The sequence below is a fragment of the Haliotis asinina genome, chromosome 2 (assembly GCF_037392515.1).
Source record: "Haliotis asinina isolate JCU_RB_2024 chromosome 2, JCU_Hal_asi_v2, whole genome shotgun sequence".
In the NCBI taxonomy this organism is placed as follows: Eukaryota; Metazoa; Mollusca; class Gastropoda; order Lepetellida; family Haliotidae; genus Haliotis; species Haliotis asinina.
The window spans coordinates 948,560-966,381 of record NC_090281.1 but is presented as its reverse complement, the minus strand read 5'-3'; the positions used below and the strand labels follow the sequence as shown (position 1 = coordinate 966,381).

Genomic DNA, 17,822 nt, shown 5'->3' with positions numbered 1-17,822 from the left:
ACACACCAACTGACTGGTAGCAGTTATGGTCCAGCAAACATGGTTGCTTCCACAAGCTGCTGCTGGATTGACTAAAATACACCAATTGTCTTAACAGTCATGATGGAAGACGGCAAAAGTAGGATCACAGATTGTACCCCCAGCAAAGCTATATTTTGTACAATGCAGTGAAAAAGATGGGTACAGTCATAGCCATGTTTCATGGGTACAATCATAGCCATGTTTCATCAGATGTCATGTGACATATACTTGACAAGAGTCATGACTTCTGTGCAGTGTTTGACTTGACCTCTCTCTGTTTCAGCTGGCCCAGCAGTGCCTACAGGTGTTTACAGAGCTTGTCAAGGTAACACTAACCCAAACTCTTACACTGTGAACACAAACTCAGTAAACACTGTAATATACACAGTACGGCTTGAGATTCCTCTGTCAAGACAGCAATGTCCAAGTAGTGCTTGTGCTCCCTCCCAGATAGCATTCCGACTTTGGCCCCACATTGGTAATGGCTGGCAACATCGCGATTTCATACGTGTAACATCGGGTATCATTGTGGATATTTTTTTCAAGGGACGCTATTCCAACCTGTTAGCTTTTTCCAGAGGTCGCTCTTATTTTTCAAGCAGACGACACAACATGATCACAGACTCAGATATATAGTGGTAAGTGTTTCATTATGTGTTTTTATTATCCTCAACTCCTTTTCCGAATTGTGCCCACCAAAAACAGTCATGGTTCATTCAAATATACCAACGTGAATTGTTATTTACTTGAAACTGAAAACATGTCACAACTTTAAATGACCACAATGTGGTTCTTGGCTAACGAAATTCATGACTGAAGCCCAACAGGGGTAATGTGATCATACTGGTGGTGTTTAAAATGCCGCATTCAGTATCATATAAACACCGAGCTTGCGGGTATCATTTAGTTGGATGTGATCGACAGTACATAAAATTATGAGTTACAAGTCGTTAAGTGACCCTTGCGGTACCGCATGTAGATTAGTGTAGTGGGGATCAAACTTTTAACAGTCCGGAGATCTACAGCCTGCCATCCACCTGCATGACTACTGAATGGTCCCAATAATAGCATTTGTGAATAAAATTTGGTTCATTTTTTATTGTGCCTATGGTGAAAAATATTACAGTAATAGTAACAGTCATCGATGAAATCGACATGCAGAGCTTCGCTGGTGTAAGTGAATCGCGAGTTCAGGTTTCGATCATTGTCTGGGCGTGTTTGTATGGGTTTTGTTGCAATTTAAAACAATAATTGTGAATAACATTATGCATTAGAGTGACTTAAAGTGCAAAATGGTGGCTGTTATATTCGGTCAACTGACGTAATTTTTAACTTACCTTACCATAGGTCTTATGCATATTACCTCTAGCTTCGCTAAACGAGATCAGACAGTCGTTGATTCGCCATCCCCTCGATGGCTACCTCATGTAATCTACGAATGTAGTCACGGAAGTGACGTGATCTCTCCACTCGCGCGAGAGCGCAGAATCCAAAATTCACTTTTACCTTTAGCGTTCGTGCGAACGGACGTGTTGGTTTGCAGTTTTTTTTTTCCTACTGTGTGTAGTTTCAATAAAGTTGCTACTCCTTGGTAGGTATGGTTTGTATCCCCTCATTATGTATCAAAGTCAAGTCATACAAGCATTTAATGTGCTTACCTTGCTACCTCGTGTTGTTCTTTTCTCACTCAGGCTTGGCTTGGCCATGTCGGAGGTGAGAACGACATGGCGTCCATGAGGGTAGTTCATCTTGTTGGTGGTTTGCCCGTCATGTTTCTGCCCATGCTTGGTCATTTTCACTTGTGTTTTCGGTATTTAGCATACTTTTTTCTGCCATGAATTTCAGCGTAGCGAAGGCAGCCATTGTGGTTGTTATTTTTCGCTGCCCCGCACTTACGGGTGTGCCTATTTTTTACGTAGGGGTGCAACTACTTTCTACATTTTTATGTAGGGGGTTTTCCTCCTAGTATTGTATTAACATGTCGTCAAGTCGTGGTTTCTTGTCTGTTACAGTTCTGTGTATGACTCGACACTATTGTACTGTCTGCAAGGGGCAGAAATCAGCCAAGGACCCACATCCCTGGTGTCCGGATTGTGCGTCCGCTGTTTGTTCCATCGATAGTCGGTGCCTACACTGTCAAGCGTTATCTCTCACCGATTTCAAGACCTTTTTGGCGGTTCGGAGGAAACGTTTTACGCAACGTAAGAGAAGAATGTCGTCGCCAGCGTCTTCCTTGGGATCCTTACCTGACGACCAAGATCTACCACCGCCTTCAATACCACTATCAACGCCGAGTGTGGAGCGCTCATCTATTACGCCGGCGCGCTCCTCTCCAGAGCCTACGCGTTCGGACGCCTTTGTAGATTTATCTCACCCGGATGCCTTATCCCATCCTGAAGTTCAGAGGCTTCTGCGATCTCTCTTGACGCCGGGCGCTGCTGTACTCCCTACCTCGGTATCTACACCTTTACCAACGACAGCGCCTAGACTTACGCCAGCGCCGTTGCCTGTACCAGCGCCTCTGCCTGTCCCGGCGCCACTGCCTGTCCCGGCGCCTTTGTTTACATCAGCACCGGTGTTTTCGTCAGCGCTTATTCCGACGCCAGCGCCTATTCCGACGCCAGCGCCTGTACCAACGCCAGCGCCAATATTGTTGCCGGACCCTGCTCCTATAACTACGTCTTATCGGATCCCCAGAGTGTCTCATACGCTGACTAAAGAAGAAATGTTACAGCGCCAGCTGGATGAAGAGCGCGCTCGTCGTTTAGAGGCTGAGCGCTCCCGGCGCAGATCTCGTTCTAGGTCCCCGAAGGGTCGGCGCTCTCGTTCTCCACACCGTAGCAGGCGCCGGCGCTCCCGGTCGGTTTCCCGCTCTCCAAGGCGCTCCTTAGAGGAAGACTCACGTACCAGAAGTAGACGTAGAGTGCGATCTCGGTCAAGATCACCACGACGTCTCTCTAGATCCCAGCGTTCGCGATCGCCGGAACCACTGCGGACTTCCGGCAAAGAATTTAACACTAAGAACTCTGCTTCCAACTCGAGTCAGCGACGAGAATCAACCTCTATTTCCTGGGAGGAACACGAGGAACAGTTCTTTTGCCCAGACTATGAGGAGGAACCTGGCAATGTTGGTGATAGTGATGGCACCTATCTTCCCTTAACTGCTGTCTTTGAGTGGATTGCCGACAGATTACCGGACTGTCCTTCCCCTTCTTCGGATTCAAACAACCCGGCGTCGATTCACTTGACTCCTGAGTTACTTATTCCACCACACCCTATGGTGGCGGATGCGATTACTTTGTTAGACTCGGACTTTGCGAAGTTATCCTTAAATCCGACCATCAAAGCGTCGAAGTCTAAGAAATCAGATTATAAAGTGCACAGTCTGGATTTTGCCGACAACGGGGCGGCGCTAGACGATTCAATTAAGAGGTTGTCAAGTTCAACTCCGTCATCTTACAGAGTTCAGGATTCAAAGTTAGCAGCTGTTGATACTGAACTGAAACGTATGCTTAAACCTATCTCGGCGCTTGCGTCAGCCACCTCCGCTGCAGCCTTGGATTTGTCAGAGGATAATGCCTCGAGGGTGGATCATTTAACTACCATTTTTGCTTGGCAAGGCAGAGTACTCCATGACCTACTTGGACACTTACGTGCGGCGCTAGCCATGACTACTACTATGCGCCGATCTGGATTTTTAGATGCTTGTTCTTGGCAAGAGGAATTTAAACGTCAACTTCTTCGTGCACCATTTACGTCTAAGTTCCTCTTTGATGAAAAGATACCGTCGGTGTATAAACAACATGCCGAACTTACTAACACGGAAGTGGCGCTGTCAACTTTCGAGGCCTTGGGCTCTGCATTTCGTGGCCGAGCCAGGGGTAATGCCAAGAAAAGATATGTACCCAGGAGAGAGTCGATCCGTTCCTCGTTTGGGAGGGGACGAGGTCGTACCAAAGACTCAGATGTCCAGCGCAAGCCTCAAGAACGTGGCAGGGATGCCCCAGCTACGTCCGGTCGAGGTAGGGGCAAGCGTCCTGGATCTTCTGGGCCAACTGGACATTCCTGGAAGACCCGTTTGTTTGCAAGATCCTGAGAGCCGGCTACAAGCTACCACTAGCCAGAGCTCCGCCGTTGACTACCACTCCCCTGTCACGAGGGTACTCAATAGATCAACAGGTACTTATCCTAGAAAACATCAACATTTTATTAACAAAACATGCTATAGAGATAGTGTCAGAACCCCATCTCTCCCCGGGGTTCTATTCACCCATCTTCCTGATACCCAAGAAAGGTTCCACCAAAATGCGGATGATTCACAACATGGCGACTTTCAACAACCTGTATTTAGCCGAGCCCCCGCATTTCCGAATGACATCACTGGATCAGATCCGAGCCAAATTGTCACCCGGAGCTTGGATGGCCAGCCTAGATTTACAGGATGCTTACCTGCACGTTCCTGTATTCCCACGTCACAGGAAGTTCCTGCGTTTCATATTCAACGGAGTACACTACCAGTGGCGAGTGCTGCCGTTTGGAATTTCTACGGCCCCGTGGCTTTTCACTCGGGTCACACTGCCTGTCACCCGGTTTCTGCACCTCCGGGGGATAGACTTCGATCCTTACATCGACGATTGTTTTCTAAATCACTGCAATCCTCAGTTGCTACGCAAACAACTGGACTTCTCCACACGCCTACTTCAACAGTTGGGATGGATTATCAATTTCGAGAAGTCGCAACTGAAACCAACGCAGGAGTTAACATTCATTGGGGGGTTGTTCCTGACTCGGCTCAATCTAGTCAGGGTCCCTCCCGATCGATGGCAGAAGATTCTCGCCTTTACGGATCGAGCTCTGTCCCTACCTCTCACCCTCAGAGAATGGCAGTCTCTGTTGGGCTTGTTGACGTCGGCGCAGGACCTCACCCTCAGAGGACGGCTTATGCTGCGCCCACTACAGAGGTTCCTATTACCATTCATTCGAGAGAACGACCTCCAGTCGTCATTTCTTCTACCCCCGCACCTGCATCAGTACCTCAGGTGGTGGACGGTAGAGTGGAACGTCTGCGCCGGTGTTTGTTTGACAAACTTCAACCACGACCACAAATTGTTTGTAGACGCATCCCTCTTGGGATGGGGTGCTCATTTGAACGGCCAGACAACCTCAGGGCTGTGGTCAGACGCCGAAAAGGAGTGGCATATCAACAGCCTGGAGATGCAAGCAGTCATCCTAGCGGTTCGCCACTGGCTACCGGTCCTAACAGACTCCAGACTCCTGGTAGCGTCCGACAATTCCACGGTCGTGTGGGTGATTCACAATCAGGGTACAACCAGGTCCAAACAACTTCTGGACCAGATGTTCCTGTTAGCGGATCTGGTAGACAGCAACGGCATCGTGATCGCGGCTCGTCACATTCCCGGCTGCAAAAACATTCTGGCAGACGCCCTGTCGCACCCCGGCAAACCATCCCCGACGGAGTGGATGCTTCATCCGGACGCATTTCGCCAGATTTGCTGGCAACTCGGGAGACCACTGGTAGATCTTTTTGCCACCAGTTTCAATCACCAGTTACCAACGTACGTATCTCCCGTGCCGGATCCACAGGCGTGGGCAGTCGACGCGATGTCTCTATCATGGGAAGGACTGGACGCATATGCGTTCCCTCCTCCAATTCTTCTCTCGGATGTAATCGCCAAGATCAGACTGACGCAGAACCTCCGACTGCTTTTGGTCGCACCTTGGTGGCCAGCCAGATCGTGGTTTCCCGATCTTCGACGGCTCGCCAGCGGAGACCCTTACAAACTTCCAGAGTGGTTGCATCTGCTTCGACATCCACACAGTCGACAGCTGCATCCGGATCCACGGCGATTCCATCTTCACGCATGGGTCATCTGCAGAGAGCATTAAAGGCTAAGGGCTACTCTGCGCACGTGGCGAACGTTATAGCTCGCGCGCATAGAGTTTCTACCCGTTCTTTATATGACGACAAATGGCGCTCTTTTGAGAATTTTTGCGCACGAAGATCTCAAGATCCCATGGCAGCATCTCCTCAGTTTGTGGCACAGTTCCTTCTCTACCTACGGAACTCTAGACATCTCAAAGGCAGTACCTTAGGCACCTATTTGTCAGCTTTGAATTCTGTCCTTGCTATCAAGTCAGATTCACAGATCTCCAAGATACCGGAACTTATTGCGCTTCTCAAAGCTTTCAAGCTGGAAGACCAGAAGACCAAGTTTCGTCCTCCAGCTTGGGATCTTAATGTTGTCCTTCAACATCTCAGAGGGCCGCCGTACGAGCCATTAGAAGAAGCCTCCTTTGAACATCTTTCCAAGAAGACGGTTTTCTTACTATCATTGGCAACAGCGGCTAGAGTCAGCGAGATCCATGCTCTTGACGTTACTCAGATCCGATTTGAACAGTCAAGACACGGACGTGCTCATTTGGGTTTGCTTTGGGATTTTGTGGCTAAGAACCAGCTTCCCGGGCAGCCTAACAGGTTATTCTCCATCCCTCCTTTGTCTACGATCTTGGGTCATCATGACTTGGAGGAGGAGCTGCTATGTCCAGTCAGGGCTCTCAGATGCTATATTAAAAGGTCAGCCTCTAGGAGACGATCCCGCAAAAGGTTATTCATTCCCTTTGCCGTGTCCTGCAAAGGTGAAGTAAACAGAAATACTATTGCCCTCTGGCTCAGATCGACTATCCTGGCGGCCTATGACGACAAGCACCTGCCTCATCCGGTAGCAAGTAACCCGCACGAGATCAGGGCCTTGGCGTCTACGATGGCCCTCCATCGGAACTGCACAGTACCGCAGATCATGGAGGGCTGTTTCTGGAGGTCATCAACTGTCTTCGCATCCCACTACTTGAGGGACTTGGCAGTTGAAGACGTGGAGGGATTACAGTCATTTGGTCCATTGGTGGTTGCTCAGCAACTTACCCGACCATCCGCCCATTAGGTAACTACACTTCTACTTACCTTTGGTCTTAAGATTAACCTCACCCCCAGGGTGCGTCGGTTTTTCTTTGGAGTTCTATTGGGTTGCTCTTTGTCCTGTTCCAGGTATTATCCTGAGACCGTTGACATTGGCTTTCCCGAGTTCTCCTGATGCATGTGCACGGTTTGCTGAGGGATGGTCCTCTGGAGTCCACACCACCATCCATCTGTCGAAGCCATATGCATAAGACCTATGGTAAGGTAAGTTAAAAATTTGTTAAAATCTAAATATTTTAGATATTTAAATACTTACCTTACCATAGGGCGGTGACTCCCTCCCAACGCTGGATGCTCCTCCCCACTTTGGACTCTTCGGACCTTCCGGTTGACGGTAAAAGTGAATTTTGGATTCTGCGCTCTCGCGCGAGTGGAGAGATCACGTCACTTCCGTGACTACATTCGTAGATTACATGAGGTAGCCATCGAGGGGATGGCGAATCAACGACTGTCTGATCTCGTTTAGCGAAGCTAGAGGTAATATGCATAAGACCTATGGTAAGGTAAGTATTTAAATATCTAAAATATTTAGATTTTAACAAATTTGCATAGGCTAATATGTTATATCAGCACAGCATAAATACTTTTCATGAAGTGTGTACAGGATGGATCTTTTTAATGTTTGACAGGCAAATACAAAATCAGCTTGCCTGTGTGCCCAAAATTTCAGTTCAGTTTTCTGACTACAATGTATTTATCAACTTTGGTAAGGTTCCACAATGCTCATTTGTATAGGCTGCCATGTTATAGAGGTTCACGGCACTGTACAGGAAATATGTTTATTTATTGGATGCCATTTGATTAAAAACAGAAGAATAAACACAATATGAGTGATCATAGGTGAGGTATTTTTTCACAAATGTACAGAATTTGACATGCATCTTTCAAAAATTAAATGAATGAAAATTATATATAATGCTACACTGAATTAACGGGTATGTATGTCTATGGAAACAAAGTTGCAACAGTACAGTATGCATATTGATACGACAGCATTGTGTTTCCTATATTTCCTGATATCAAAGCTATGCTATAATAAGAATTCCCCGACATCTGAATCATTACAACACATGTACTTTTGCATTTATTCTGTACTTGAATTACCAGTTTTAATAGAATGTAATATATAAGAGAAAGGTAAATTTACTGTTTACACTAATCACTCAAACTGACACCTGTGACACCACTTTTAACAAATGGGGTTAATGTGTATTTGTTAAATTAAGAATGTCATAGCTTGTGGTTACTCTGCAGGTGATGTGTACAGTGCAGCATATTCACTTGAAGTACAGACCATACATGAGTGGTAATTTCACCTGCTCTACCCATACAGAACGTGTGCACAATGCAAAAATAATGGAAACATCTTCCAGAACGACAATATCTAAATAAAAACTTAATTGTAAAACTTGATATCTCCAAATCAGTTAAGTATTTTCTCCAGTGATTCAGTGACACCAGATGTTCATTGATGTTTTGAAAAGTAATCAGTGCTAGCTTATATCAAAAATAGATGTCTTGTGAAGTCATTAGATGTTTAAGACATTTTTTTTATTCAGAGGCCAAAGCAGACATTGGATACAGATGAAGATCTACTGTGACAATTTCCTCCTCTTCAATTGATGTCTGAAAATAGGAGGATGCCCTGCCAAGTTTGGACTTGTAATTTAAGAAATAACTTAAGGTCATCTCAAACAGAATGATCTTTTGTTTATTTTGTTGCTGTCAAAACCAAATTTTTAACTGATCAAGAAAATAAATTGTAGGACATCAAATGTAGAGGTTATTTTGTTGTCCACACTCTTGCCATGGTGCTGAAATTTGTGGTGTAAGGCCAAGAAAAATTTAAATGTTTTAAATAATTTTACCAGAGCCTGTTCTCTAATGGTTAGCAATTTCAAAATAATAATGTTTTAATATTGTTGTGAATAAGTTGTGATATATATTGCTTGAAAATTGTTCATTGTATTAAGAAACAATTTTCATAGCCTACGTCAAGCTGTCCAGAGGACCATCCGGCATGGACAGAGAGAGTGAATTCAACTTAAAGAATTTATTACTAGCTACATGTGATAGTATTGCAAGATTTGTACAAACATTTCAGGGTAGGTGAGAGGTATTGAGGTATTAAACTGACACTGGGCCAACGTTTCTTTGCCAATGTCGGGCCAACATTGAACCAACGTAGGGCCAACATTTCTTTGCAAACGTTGGTCGAATGTTGGCCCGGAGATCACGGTTATGTTGGGCCAATGCTGGCATCCGACGTTGGGCCAAAGTAACTGTTGATGGGCCAACGTTAGGCCAACTTCAGAATGCTATCTGGGCCCTCTGTAAAGACATCAATGAGCAAGTAGTGCTTGTGCTTACTTTGTAGTGAGTGAGTGAGTTTAGTTTTATGCAGCACTCAGCAATATTCCAGCTATGTGGTGCAGTCTGTGAATCATCAAGTCTGGAGCAAACAATCAAGTGATCAACACCATGAACATCGATCTGTGGGATTGGGAATCGGTGAATGGTATCAACCACATCAACAAGCTTGACCGCCCAATCCCATTAGTTGCCTCTTATGACAAACATGGTTGCCTTTTATTTCAAGCATGGATTGATGAGGACCTATTCTACCCCGTACCTTCACAGGTCGGTTCCTTTGTAAAGACATCAATGTCCAAGTAGTGCTTGTCGTTCCTCTGTAAAGACATGAATGTCCAAGTAGTGCTTCACCCTCGATACCTCCAGGGTATAGTTCCAATAAATCTCCTCTATACCCTGGATGCATCTACGGCTCAGCCCGATTATTTTATTACCTGCTTTTGCTGGCTCATTGCTTATGACAGTAGCCAATGAGCTAAGCCGACATTACAACTGAGTTTCCAGTGGCAACAAAGATAGCAATGTGTTCGCAGTGCGAATCATATTTGAGGGAAATGAATACAGACAAACTGACATGTCCAAAACTTTTACAAAATATGCAAGAACTCCTTCAACCTCTCTCAGAGTACCTCTGCATCATTTTTGTTGCCATGTTTAATGGGTGGGGTAATTTAAAAAGTGAAAATGAGTTATGACTGGCATGCTCAACTTCCCAGCATAGACACCTGATTGGATGAAAAGTCAGCCAAGGGAGGTAATATTTTCATTGGGCCGAGCCGTTGATGCATCAAGGGTATAGTGATTTATCGGAGTGTATACAGTGACAATATCGAGGATGGTAGTTCTTGTGGTTCTTCTTTAAAGACATCAGTGCCCAAGCAGGGCTTGCAGTGGCTCACCCAGAACTATAGTACATGTATATAAGTATTTGTGAGTAGTGACTCTGTAAACAATGTAACATTCAAGGTACATCTTGTATTGATTATCTTTTATCTGTTAATTTCAGCCGTTTATCCGAATTGTTCCAGGCCTTGTGATTGGAGGCGAAAAGAGGAAGGCCGAGAAATCCAGGTGCTGTAGTTGAGAGTCAAATGATGCAACTGTGCCAGATGTTCTACCTAATGCTTCAGCTGTAGCACTCTTCTGATGTGGTGGCGTTTACTGCCTTGTGTAAAACCCCCTTGTTGCTACAGTCACTTCTTGGTGTTTCAGATGTACAATAGCTTTCTTGTTTATACAGTAACTACCATTGTCTCAGCTGTAAAACCCCTTTGTTGTTGCTACAGTAACTGCCCATTGTCTCAGCTGTACAACCCCCTTCATGTTGCTACAGTAACTGCCCATTGTCTCAGCTGTAAAGCACCTTGTTACAGTAACTGCCCATTGTCTCAGCTGTAAAATTCCTTTGTTGTTGCTACAGCAACTACCCATTGTCTCAGCTGTAAAACACCTTTCTGTAAAACACCTTTGTTGTTGCTACAGTAACTGCCCATTGTCTCAGCTGTACAACCCTTTCATTGTTGCTACAGTAACTGCCCATTGTTTCAGCTGTATAATCCCTTTGTTGTTGCAGCAACTGCCCATTGTCTCAGCTGTAAAACACCTTTCTGTAAAACACCTTTGTTGTTGCTACAGTAACTGCCCATTGTCTCAGCTGTACAACCCTTTCATTGTTGCTACAGTAACTGCCCATTGTTTCAGCTGTATAATCCCTTTGTTGTTGCAGCAACTGCCCATTGTCTCAGCTGTACAACCCCCTTCATGTTGCTACAGTAACTGCCCATTGTGTCAGCTGTAAAGCACCTTGCTACAGTAACTGCCCATTGTTTCAGCTGTAAAATTCCTTTGTTGTTGCTACAGCAACTACCCATTGTCTCAGCTGTAAAACACCTTTCTGTAAAACACCTTTGTTGTTGCTACAGTAACTGCCCATTGTCTCAGCTGTACAACCCTTTCATTGTTGCTACAGTAACTGCCCATTGTTTCAGCTGTATAATCCCTTTGTTGTTGCTGCAGCAACTGCCCATTGTCTCAGCTGTACAACCCCTTCATTGTTGCGACAGTAACTGCCCATTGTCTCAGCTGTAAAACCCCTTTGTTGTTGCTACAGTAACTGCCCATTGTCTCAGCTGTAAAATCCCTTTGTTGTTTCTGCAGCAAATGCCCATTGTTTCAGCTGTAAAACCCCTTTGTTGCTGCTACAGTAACTGCCCATTGTCTCAGCTGTAAAACACGCTGCTACAGTAACTGCCCATTGTTTCAGCTGTAAAACCCCTTTGTTGTTGCTACAGTAACTGCCCATTGTCTCAGCTGTAAAACACCTTGCTACAGTAACTGCCCATTGTCTCAGCTGTAAAACACCTTGCTACAGTAACTGCCCATTGTTTCAGCTGTAAAATCCCTTTGTTGTTGCTACAGCAACTGCCCATTGTCTCAGCTGTAAAATCCCTCTGTTGTTGCTACAGTAACTGCCCATTGTTTCAGCTGTAAAATCCCTTTGTTGTTGCTACGGCAACTGCCCATTGTCTCAGCTGTACAACCCCTTTCTTGTTGCTACAGTTACTGCCCATTGTTTCAGCTGTAAAATCCCTTTGTTGTTGCTACAGTAACTGCCCATTGTTTCAGCTGTAAAATCCCTTTGTTGTTGCTACAGTAACTGCCCATTGTTTCAGCTGTAAAATCCCTTTGTTGTTGCTACAGTAACTGCCCATTGTTTCAGCTGTAAAGCCCCTTTGTTGTTGCTACAGTAACTGCCCATTGTTGTTGCTACAGTAACTGCCCATTGTCTCAGCTGTACAACCCCTTTGTTGTTGCTACAGTAACTGCCCATTGTCTCAGCTGTTGTTGCTTCTACAACTAATCATTGTTACAGCTAAAAAACTTGTCTAGTGTGTTCATTGTTGCAGCAGTAACATCTTGTTGTGGCAGGTGTAAGACAGTTGTTTTGGCTGCTCTGGTTGCAGCATACGCAAGGGCATCAACATTATGGTTTGCACACCGGGGCGACTGGTGGACCACCTAGAGAACACAGCCAGTCTCAGGGTGGACAGGGTAGAGGTCCTTGTGCTGGATGAGGCAGACAGGTGGGTACACAGTCAGTCTGAGGGTGGACAGGGTGGACATATTTGGTCCCGGACATCTGTACTCAAATCTGTCTTACTTCTGTTTTGTTGTCATATCTTTATGTTGCTGTCATTTCAGACTTTGTGACCTCGGATATGAAAAACACATTTCACAGATTGTGACAGCCTTGAACACACGGAGCAACCATGGTCGCCAGACTATCCTCCTGTCTGCCACACTGTCTGATGGTAACTATCCCTTCACATGTATTCTGCATGGTAATTGGTGGTTAGACCAAGTATTTATGACACCATCCGATCATAAGAGTTCGTTCACATGACAACACTTTCATATTGCAATTGTTCTTTGTGGGCTAGCTTGTTGTGTTTCTGTCTGAAGGTGTTGAAAGGATGGCAGGAATGTCGCTGGGTGATCCAAAGCACATCTACCTCTCTGACACACCCAGTTTGGAGATGTCATCTTCAGCGTGCACAGAAAGCCAGGACAAGTCAGGTGACTCTGCCAGCATGTTCACTGTGCCCCAAAACCTACAGCAGTTTTTTGTCATCACTCCAAGCAAATTGAAGTTGGTCACACTTGCTGCCTTCATTCTGGGCAAGGTGAGCATAGACTCAGCCATGTTGGTCACTCTCTGTACCTGTATCACTGACTGCATATTTCTATGGACTATTTCTATGACACTGTATTTACCAGTGTCTGGACTGTCTGTACCTGTATGTGTGACTGTAACGACCAGTGTCTGGACTGTCTGTACCTGTATGTGTGACTGTAACGACCAGTGTCTGGACTGTCTGTACCTGTATGTGTGACTGTAACGACCAGTGTCTGGACTGTCTGTACCTGTATGTGTGACTGTAGCGACCAGTGTCTGGACTCTCTGTACCTGTATGTGTGACTGTAACTGCCAGTGTCGGGATGGTCTGTACCTGTATGTGTGACTGTAACTACCAGTGTCTGGACTCTCTGTACCTGTATGTGTGACTGCAACAACCAGTGTCTGGACTGTCTGTACCTGTATGTGTGACTGTAACTACCAGTGTCTGGAATCTCTGTACCTGTATGTGTGACTGTAACGACCAGTGTCTGGACTCTCTGTACCTGTATGTGTGACTGTAACGACCAGTGTCTGGATGGTCTGTACCTGTATGTGTGACTGTGACGACCAGTGTCTGGACTGTCTGTACCTGTATGTGTGACTGTAACGACCAGTGTCTGGACGGTCTGTACCTGTATGTGTGACTGTAACTACCAGTGTCTGGACTGTCTGTACCTGTATGTGTGACTGTAACGACCAGTGTCAGGACTGTCTGTACCTGTATGTGTGACTGTAACTACCAGTGTCTGGACTCTCTGTACCTGTATGTGTGACTGTAACGACCAGTGCCTGGACTGTCTGTACCTGTATGTGTGACTGTAACTACCAGTGTCTGGACTGTCTGTACCTGTATGTGTGACTGTAACGACCAGTGTCTGGACTGTCTGTACCTGTATGTGTGACTGTAATGACCAGTGTCTGGACTGTCAGTTCCTGTATGTGTGACTGTAACTACCAGTGTCTGGACTGTCTGTACCTGTATGTGTGACTGTAACTACCAGTGTCAGGACTGTCTGTACCTGTGTGTGTGACTGTAACTACCAGTGTCAGGACTGTCTGTACCTGTGTGTGACTGTAACTACCAGTGTCAGGACTGTCTGTACCCGTATTTGTGTCTCTACCTGTGAGAGTGACTGTATTTACCTGTGTCAGGACTGTCTCTACCTGTGTGAGTGACTGTATTTACCTGTGTCAGGACTGTCTGTACCTGTATGAGTAGCCATATTTACATAAACCTGGACTGTCTGTACCTGTATGTGTGACTGTATTTACCAGTGTCATGACTGTCAGTACCTGTATATGTGTTTGTATTTACCTGTGTCAGGGCTGTCTCTACCTGTATGTGTGACTGTATTTACCTGTATTAGGACTGTCTCTACCTGTATGTGTGACTGTATTTACCTGTGTCAGGACTATCTCTGCCTGTATGTGTGACTGTATTTACCTGTGTTAGGACTGTCTCTACCTGTATGTGTGACAGTATTACCTGTGTCAGGACTGTCTCTACCTGTATGTGTGACTGTATTTACCTGTGTCAGGACTATCTCTACCTGTATGTGTGACTGTATTACCTGTGTCAGGACTGTCTCTACCTTTATGTGTGACTGAATTACCTGTGTCAGGACTGTCTCTACCTGTATGTGTGACTGTATTACCTGTGTCAGGACTGTCTCTACCTTTATGTGTGACTGAATTACCTGTGTCAGGACTGTCTCTACCTGTGTGTGTGACTGTATTACCTGTGTCAGGACTGTCTCTACCTGTATGTGTGACTGAATTACCTGTCTCAGGACTGTCTCTACCTGTATGTGTGACTGTATTACCTGTGTCAGGACTGTCTCCCAGGTAGATAACTTGTGGGAGAAGTAAAATCCCTGAAGTGGAATTGCCGAGGACCATGGTGATTTCACGTTTGTTATCCACGCCGACTGCGTCGACTTGTTTTGCACCCTGTTGTGTTAACGTACAGCCTGACATAGGCACAATTTTGACATCGGTCTGGTCAAAGTTTATGACAAGGTCGGCTGGAATCTACTTTGACTTTACTGTCTCCCCTACCGCTTTGATGAACTCTTCCTTCTTTTTATCAAAATCAGCTGGGAGTTTCCTCGCTGCTTCAGTGGCCTTCCTTTTCACAAATTTGTAGCAATTTAGGAATGAATTTGACCACAACCGGTCTAGCTTAATAGGACCTCCATTTTCTTCAAGCAAAGTCCGGGTTCTCATGTAACACTATGCCCCTAGCAGTAGCCAAAATGATGTTTCGATTGACGATTCCATCCACCACTCTGATCTCCTTCACGTGTTCATATACAAGTCGGTCGAACTGCCCTAGCAGTAATGGATGGCCACATGACTTATGGTCAAGTTTGGTGATGTTTTCATCAGGCTTAACTTTACTCTTTGCAACAATGTATGCTTTCTTCATAACATGAACGTCACTTTCCCTTAAACTAATGTCTAACACCTTACTAAAGTGCTTTGCCGCACGTGTGTTGCCATTATCTACTGCATACTTGGCAATCTTGGCTCTTGGCTCTGTTGTTGGGTCTTTTCCTCTTCACACCTCTGCAAGATGTAACGGCATCGGGGGGTGTACATAGATATCTTGATGATTTCTTTGTTGGCCAACTCCATTCACGAGGCTTTTCCAGGTGTCTCGGCTGTCGCCGGGGCTGGAAAGTCAACAGGCTGGCGCTTGGTCATGGTACCATACTTCAGCATGATTTTGCCTTTGTGACATTACACAGTTGCTGAGGTTTTTTATATGTTAGCATGTGTCACCTCAATTTAATTTGAGCAAATCCTTTCAACAGAAGTCTTCCGAGTTGGATTACATTTATAATTGTTGTCATAAGACAAGTAGTAGCAAGCAATCACATGATCAAACATGACAGAGTAATCAAAACATCGTCAGCTCCATTTCATTCATTACTTAACAAGCTCAGTTCAGGTCACTAGTGTGTGGTAAAAAGAAATGAAAAGAAAATGAACATCAAAGAATCAGGGTGTCGCATTTTCTGATCAATACAGCTTCCTGAGGTCGCTTTAATTTCATGACACATTTTAGACAAGACCTTTGCACTTGCATTAAATTCATGATGCATTAATTTCATGATTTACAGTACTCCAAGGTGCTGCTGCCAGTGTTGTCACTAAAAGATCCAAATTGTCTCACACAACCCCCAATCCTCCAATCTGCATTGGCTGTCGGTTGAAGCCAAAATTGATTTCAAGATGCTCACTCTTGTCTTTCACTGCAGACGCGACCTAACTCCTCCAAACTTCTCTGAGATGTTATCAGTGTATCAATGTATAGGCCTGCCTGTTCTCTCCGCTCCCCAAATAAGGATTTTCTCTCTGTTCCCCAAGTTTATCTCAAACACTTTGGCGAAAGGTCATTCAGATTCCCCCTGGGGCAAGTCCCATCCCAAATATTGTCTTTGGCCCTGTGATTGTGTGTACCTGTGACTCTCTTTTCCTGGCTTTGTGACCGTCTGTTCCTGTACCTACAACTGTCTGTTCATGTACCTGTGATTGTTTGTGTATGTGTGATTGTCTGTACCTGTGACCCTCTGTTCCTGTTTTTGCGACTGTCTGTTCATGTACCTGTGATTGTTTGTGTACGTGTGATTGTCTGTACCTGTGTCTACCTGCTCCTCTGTCTGTTACTGTCTGTTCTTGCACCTGTGAGAGTCTCTTCCTGTACCTGTGACTGTCTGGTTTTGTACCTTTAACTGTCTGTTTGTCTATTTGTGAGTGTCTGTTCCTCTAGCTGTGACTGTATATTCCTGTACCTATGACTGTTCCTGTTCATGTGATTGTCTGATCCTGTACCTGCAACTGTCTATTCCTGTACCTGTAACTGTCTGTTTCAGCTGCAGGGTAGAGGCCACAAGATGGTTGTTTTCATGGGAACACAGGATGCAGTGGAGTTTCACCATCAGCTGTTTACCAGAACACTGTGTGAGGTTCAAGGGAAAGATGCAGACCGTCTGTCCATGTTCAGGTTACATGGAGACATGGAGCAGAAGGTTAGTTAGACTTATATTGTGGAGGTTACAAGGAGACAAGGAGCAGAAGGTTAGTTAGACTCATAATGCAGAGGTTACAAGGAGACATGGAGCAGAAGGTGAGTTAGACTTGTAATGTGGAGGTTACAAGGAGACATGGAGCAGAAGGTTAGTTAGACTTGTAATGCGGAGGTTACAAGGAGACATGGAGCAGAAGGTTAGTTAGACTTGTAATGCGGAGGTTACAAGGAGACATGGAGCAGAAGGTTAGTTAGACTTGTAATGCGGAGGTTACAAGGAGACATGGAGCAGAAGGTTAGTTAGACTTGTAATGCGGAGGTTACAAGGAGACATGGAGCAGAAGGTTAGACTTATATTGTGGAGGTTACAAGGAGACATGGAGCAGAAGGTTAGTTAGACTTGTAATGCGGAGGTTACAAGGAGACATGGAGCAGAAGGTTAGACTTATATTGTGGAGGTTACAAGGAGACATGGAGCAGAAGGTGAGTTAGACTTGTAATGCGGAGGTTACAAGGAGACATGGAGCAGAAGGTGAGTTAGACTCATAATGCAGAGGTTACAAGGAGACATGGAGCAGAAGGTGAGTTAGACTTGTAATGTGGAGGTTACAAGGAGACATGGAGCAGAAGGTGAGTTAGACTTGTAATGCGGAGGTTACAAGGAGACATGGAGCAGAAGGTGAGTTAGACTTGTAATGTGGAGGTTACAAGGAGACATGGAG

At 45.2% G+C, this 17,822-nt stretch overlaps 1 protein-coding gene across 1 annotated transcript in view; it reads left to right on the top strand.

Annotated features, from left to right (window-relative positions):
- Positions 1-17,822, top strand: part of LOC137273091 (ATP-dependent DNA helicase DDX31-like) — a 95,229-nt gene that overhangs the window by 21,905 nt on the left and 55,502 nt on the right. Inside the window, exons 6-11 of the mRNA XM_067805539.1 lie at positions 305-346; positions 10,395-10,459; positions 12,352-12,471; positions 12,590-12,699; positions 12,851-13,071; positions 16,946-17,101. Coding sequence (XP_067661640.1) covers positions 305-346; positions 10,395-10,459; positions 12,352-12,471; positions 12,590-12,699; positions 12,851-13,071; positions 16,946-17,101 — 714 coding nt within the window. The remainder of the gene's footprint in view (positions 1-304; positions 347-10,394; positions 10,460-12,351; positions 12,472-12,589; positions 12,700-12,850; positions 13,072-16,945; positions 17,102-17,822) is intronic.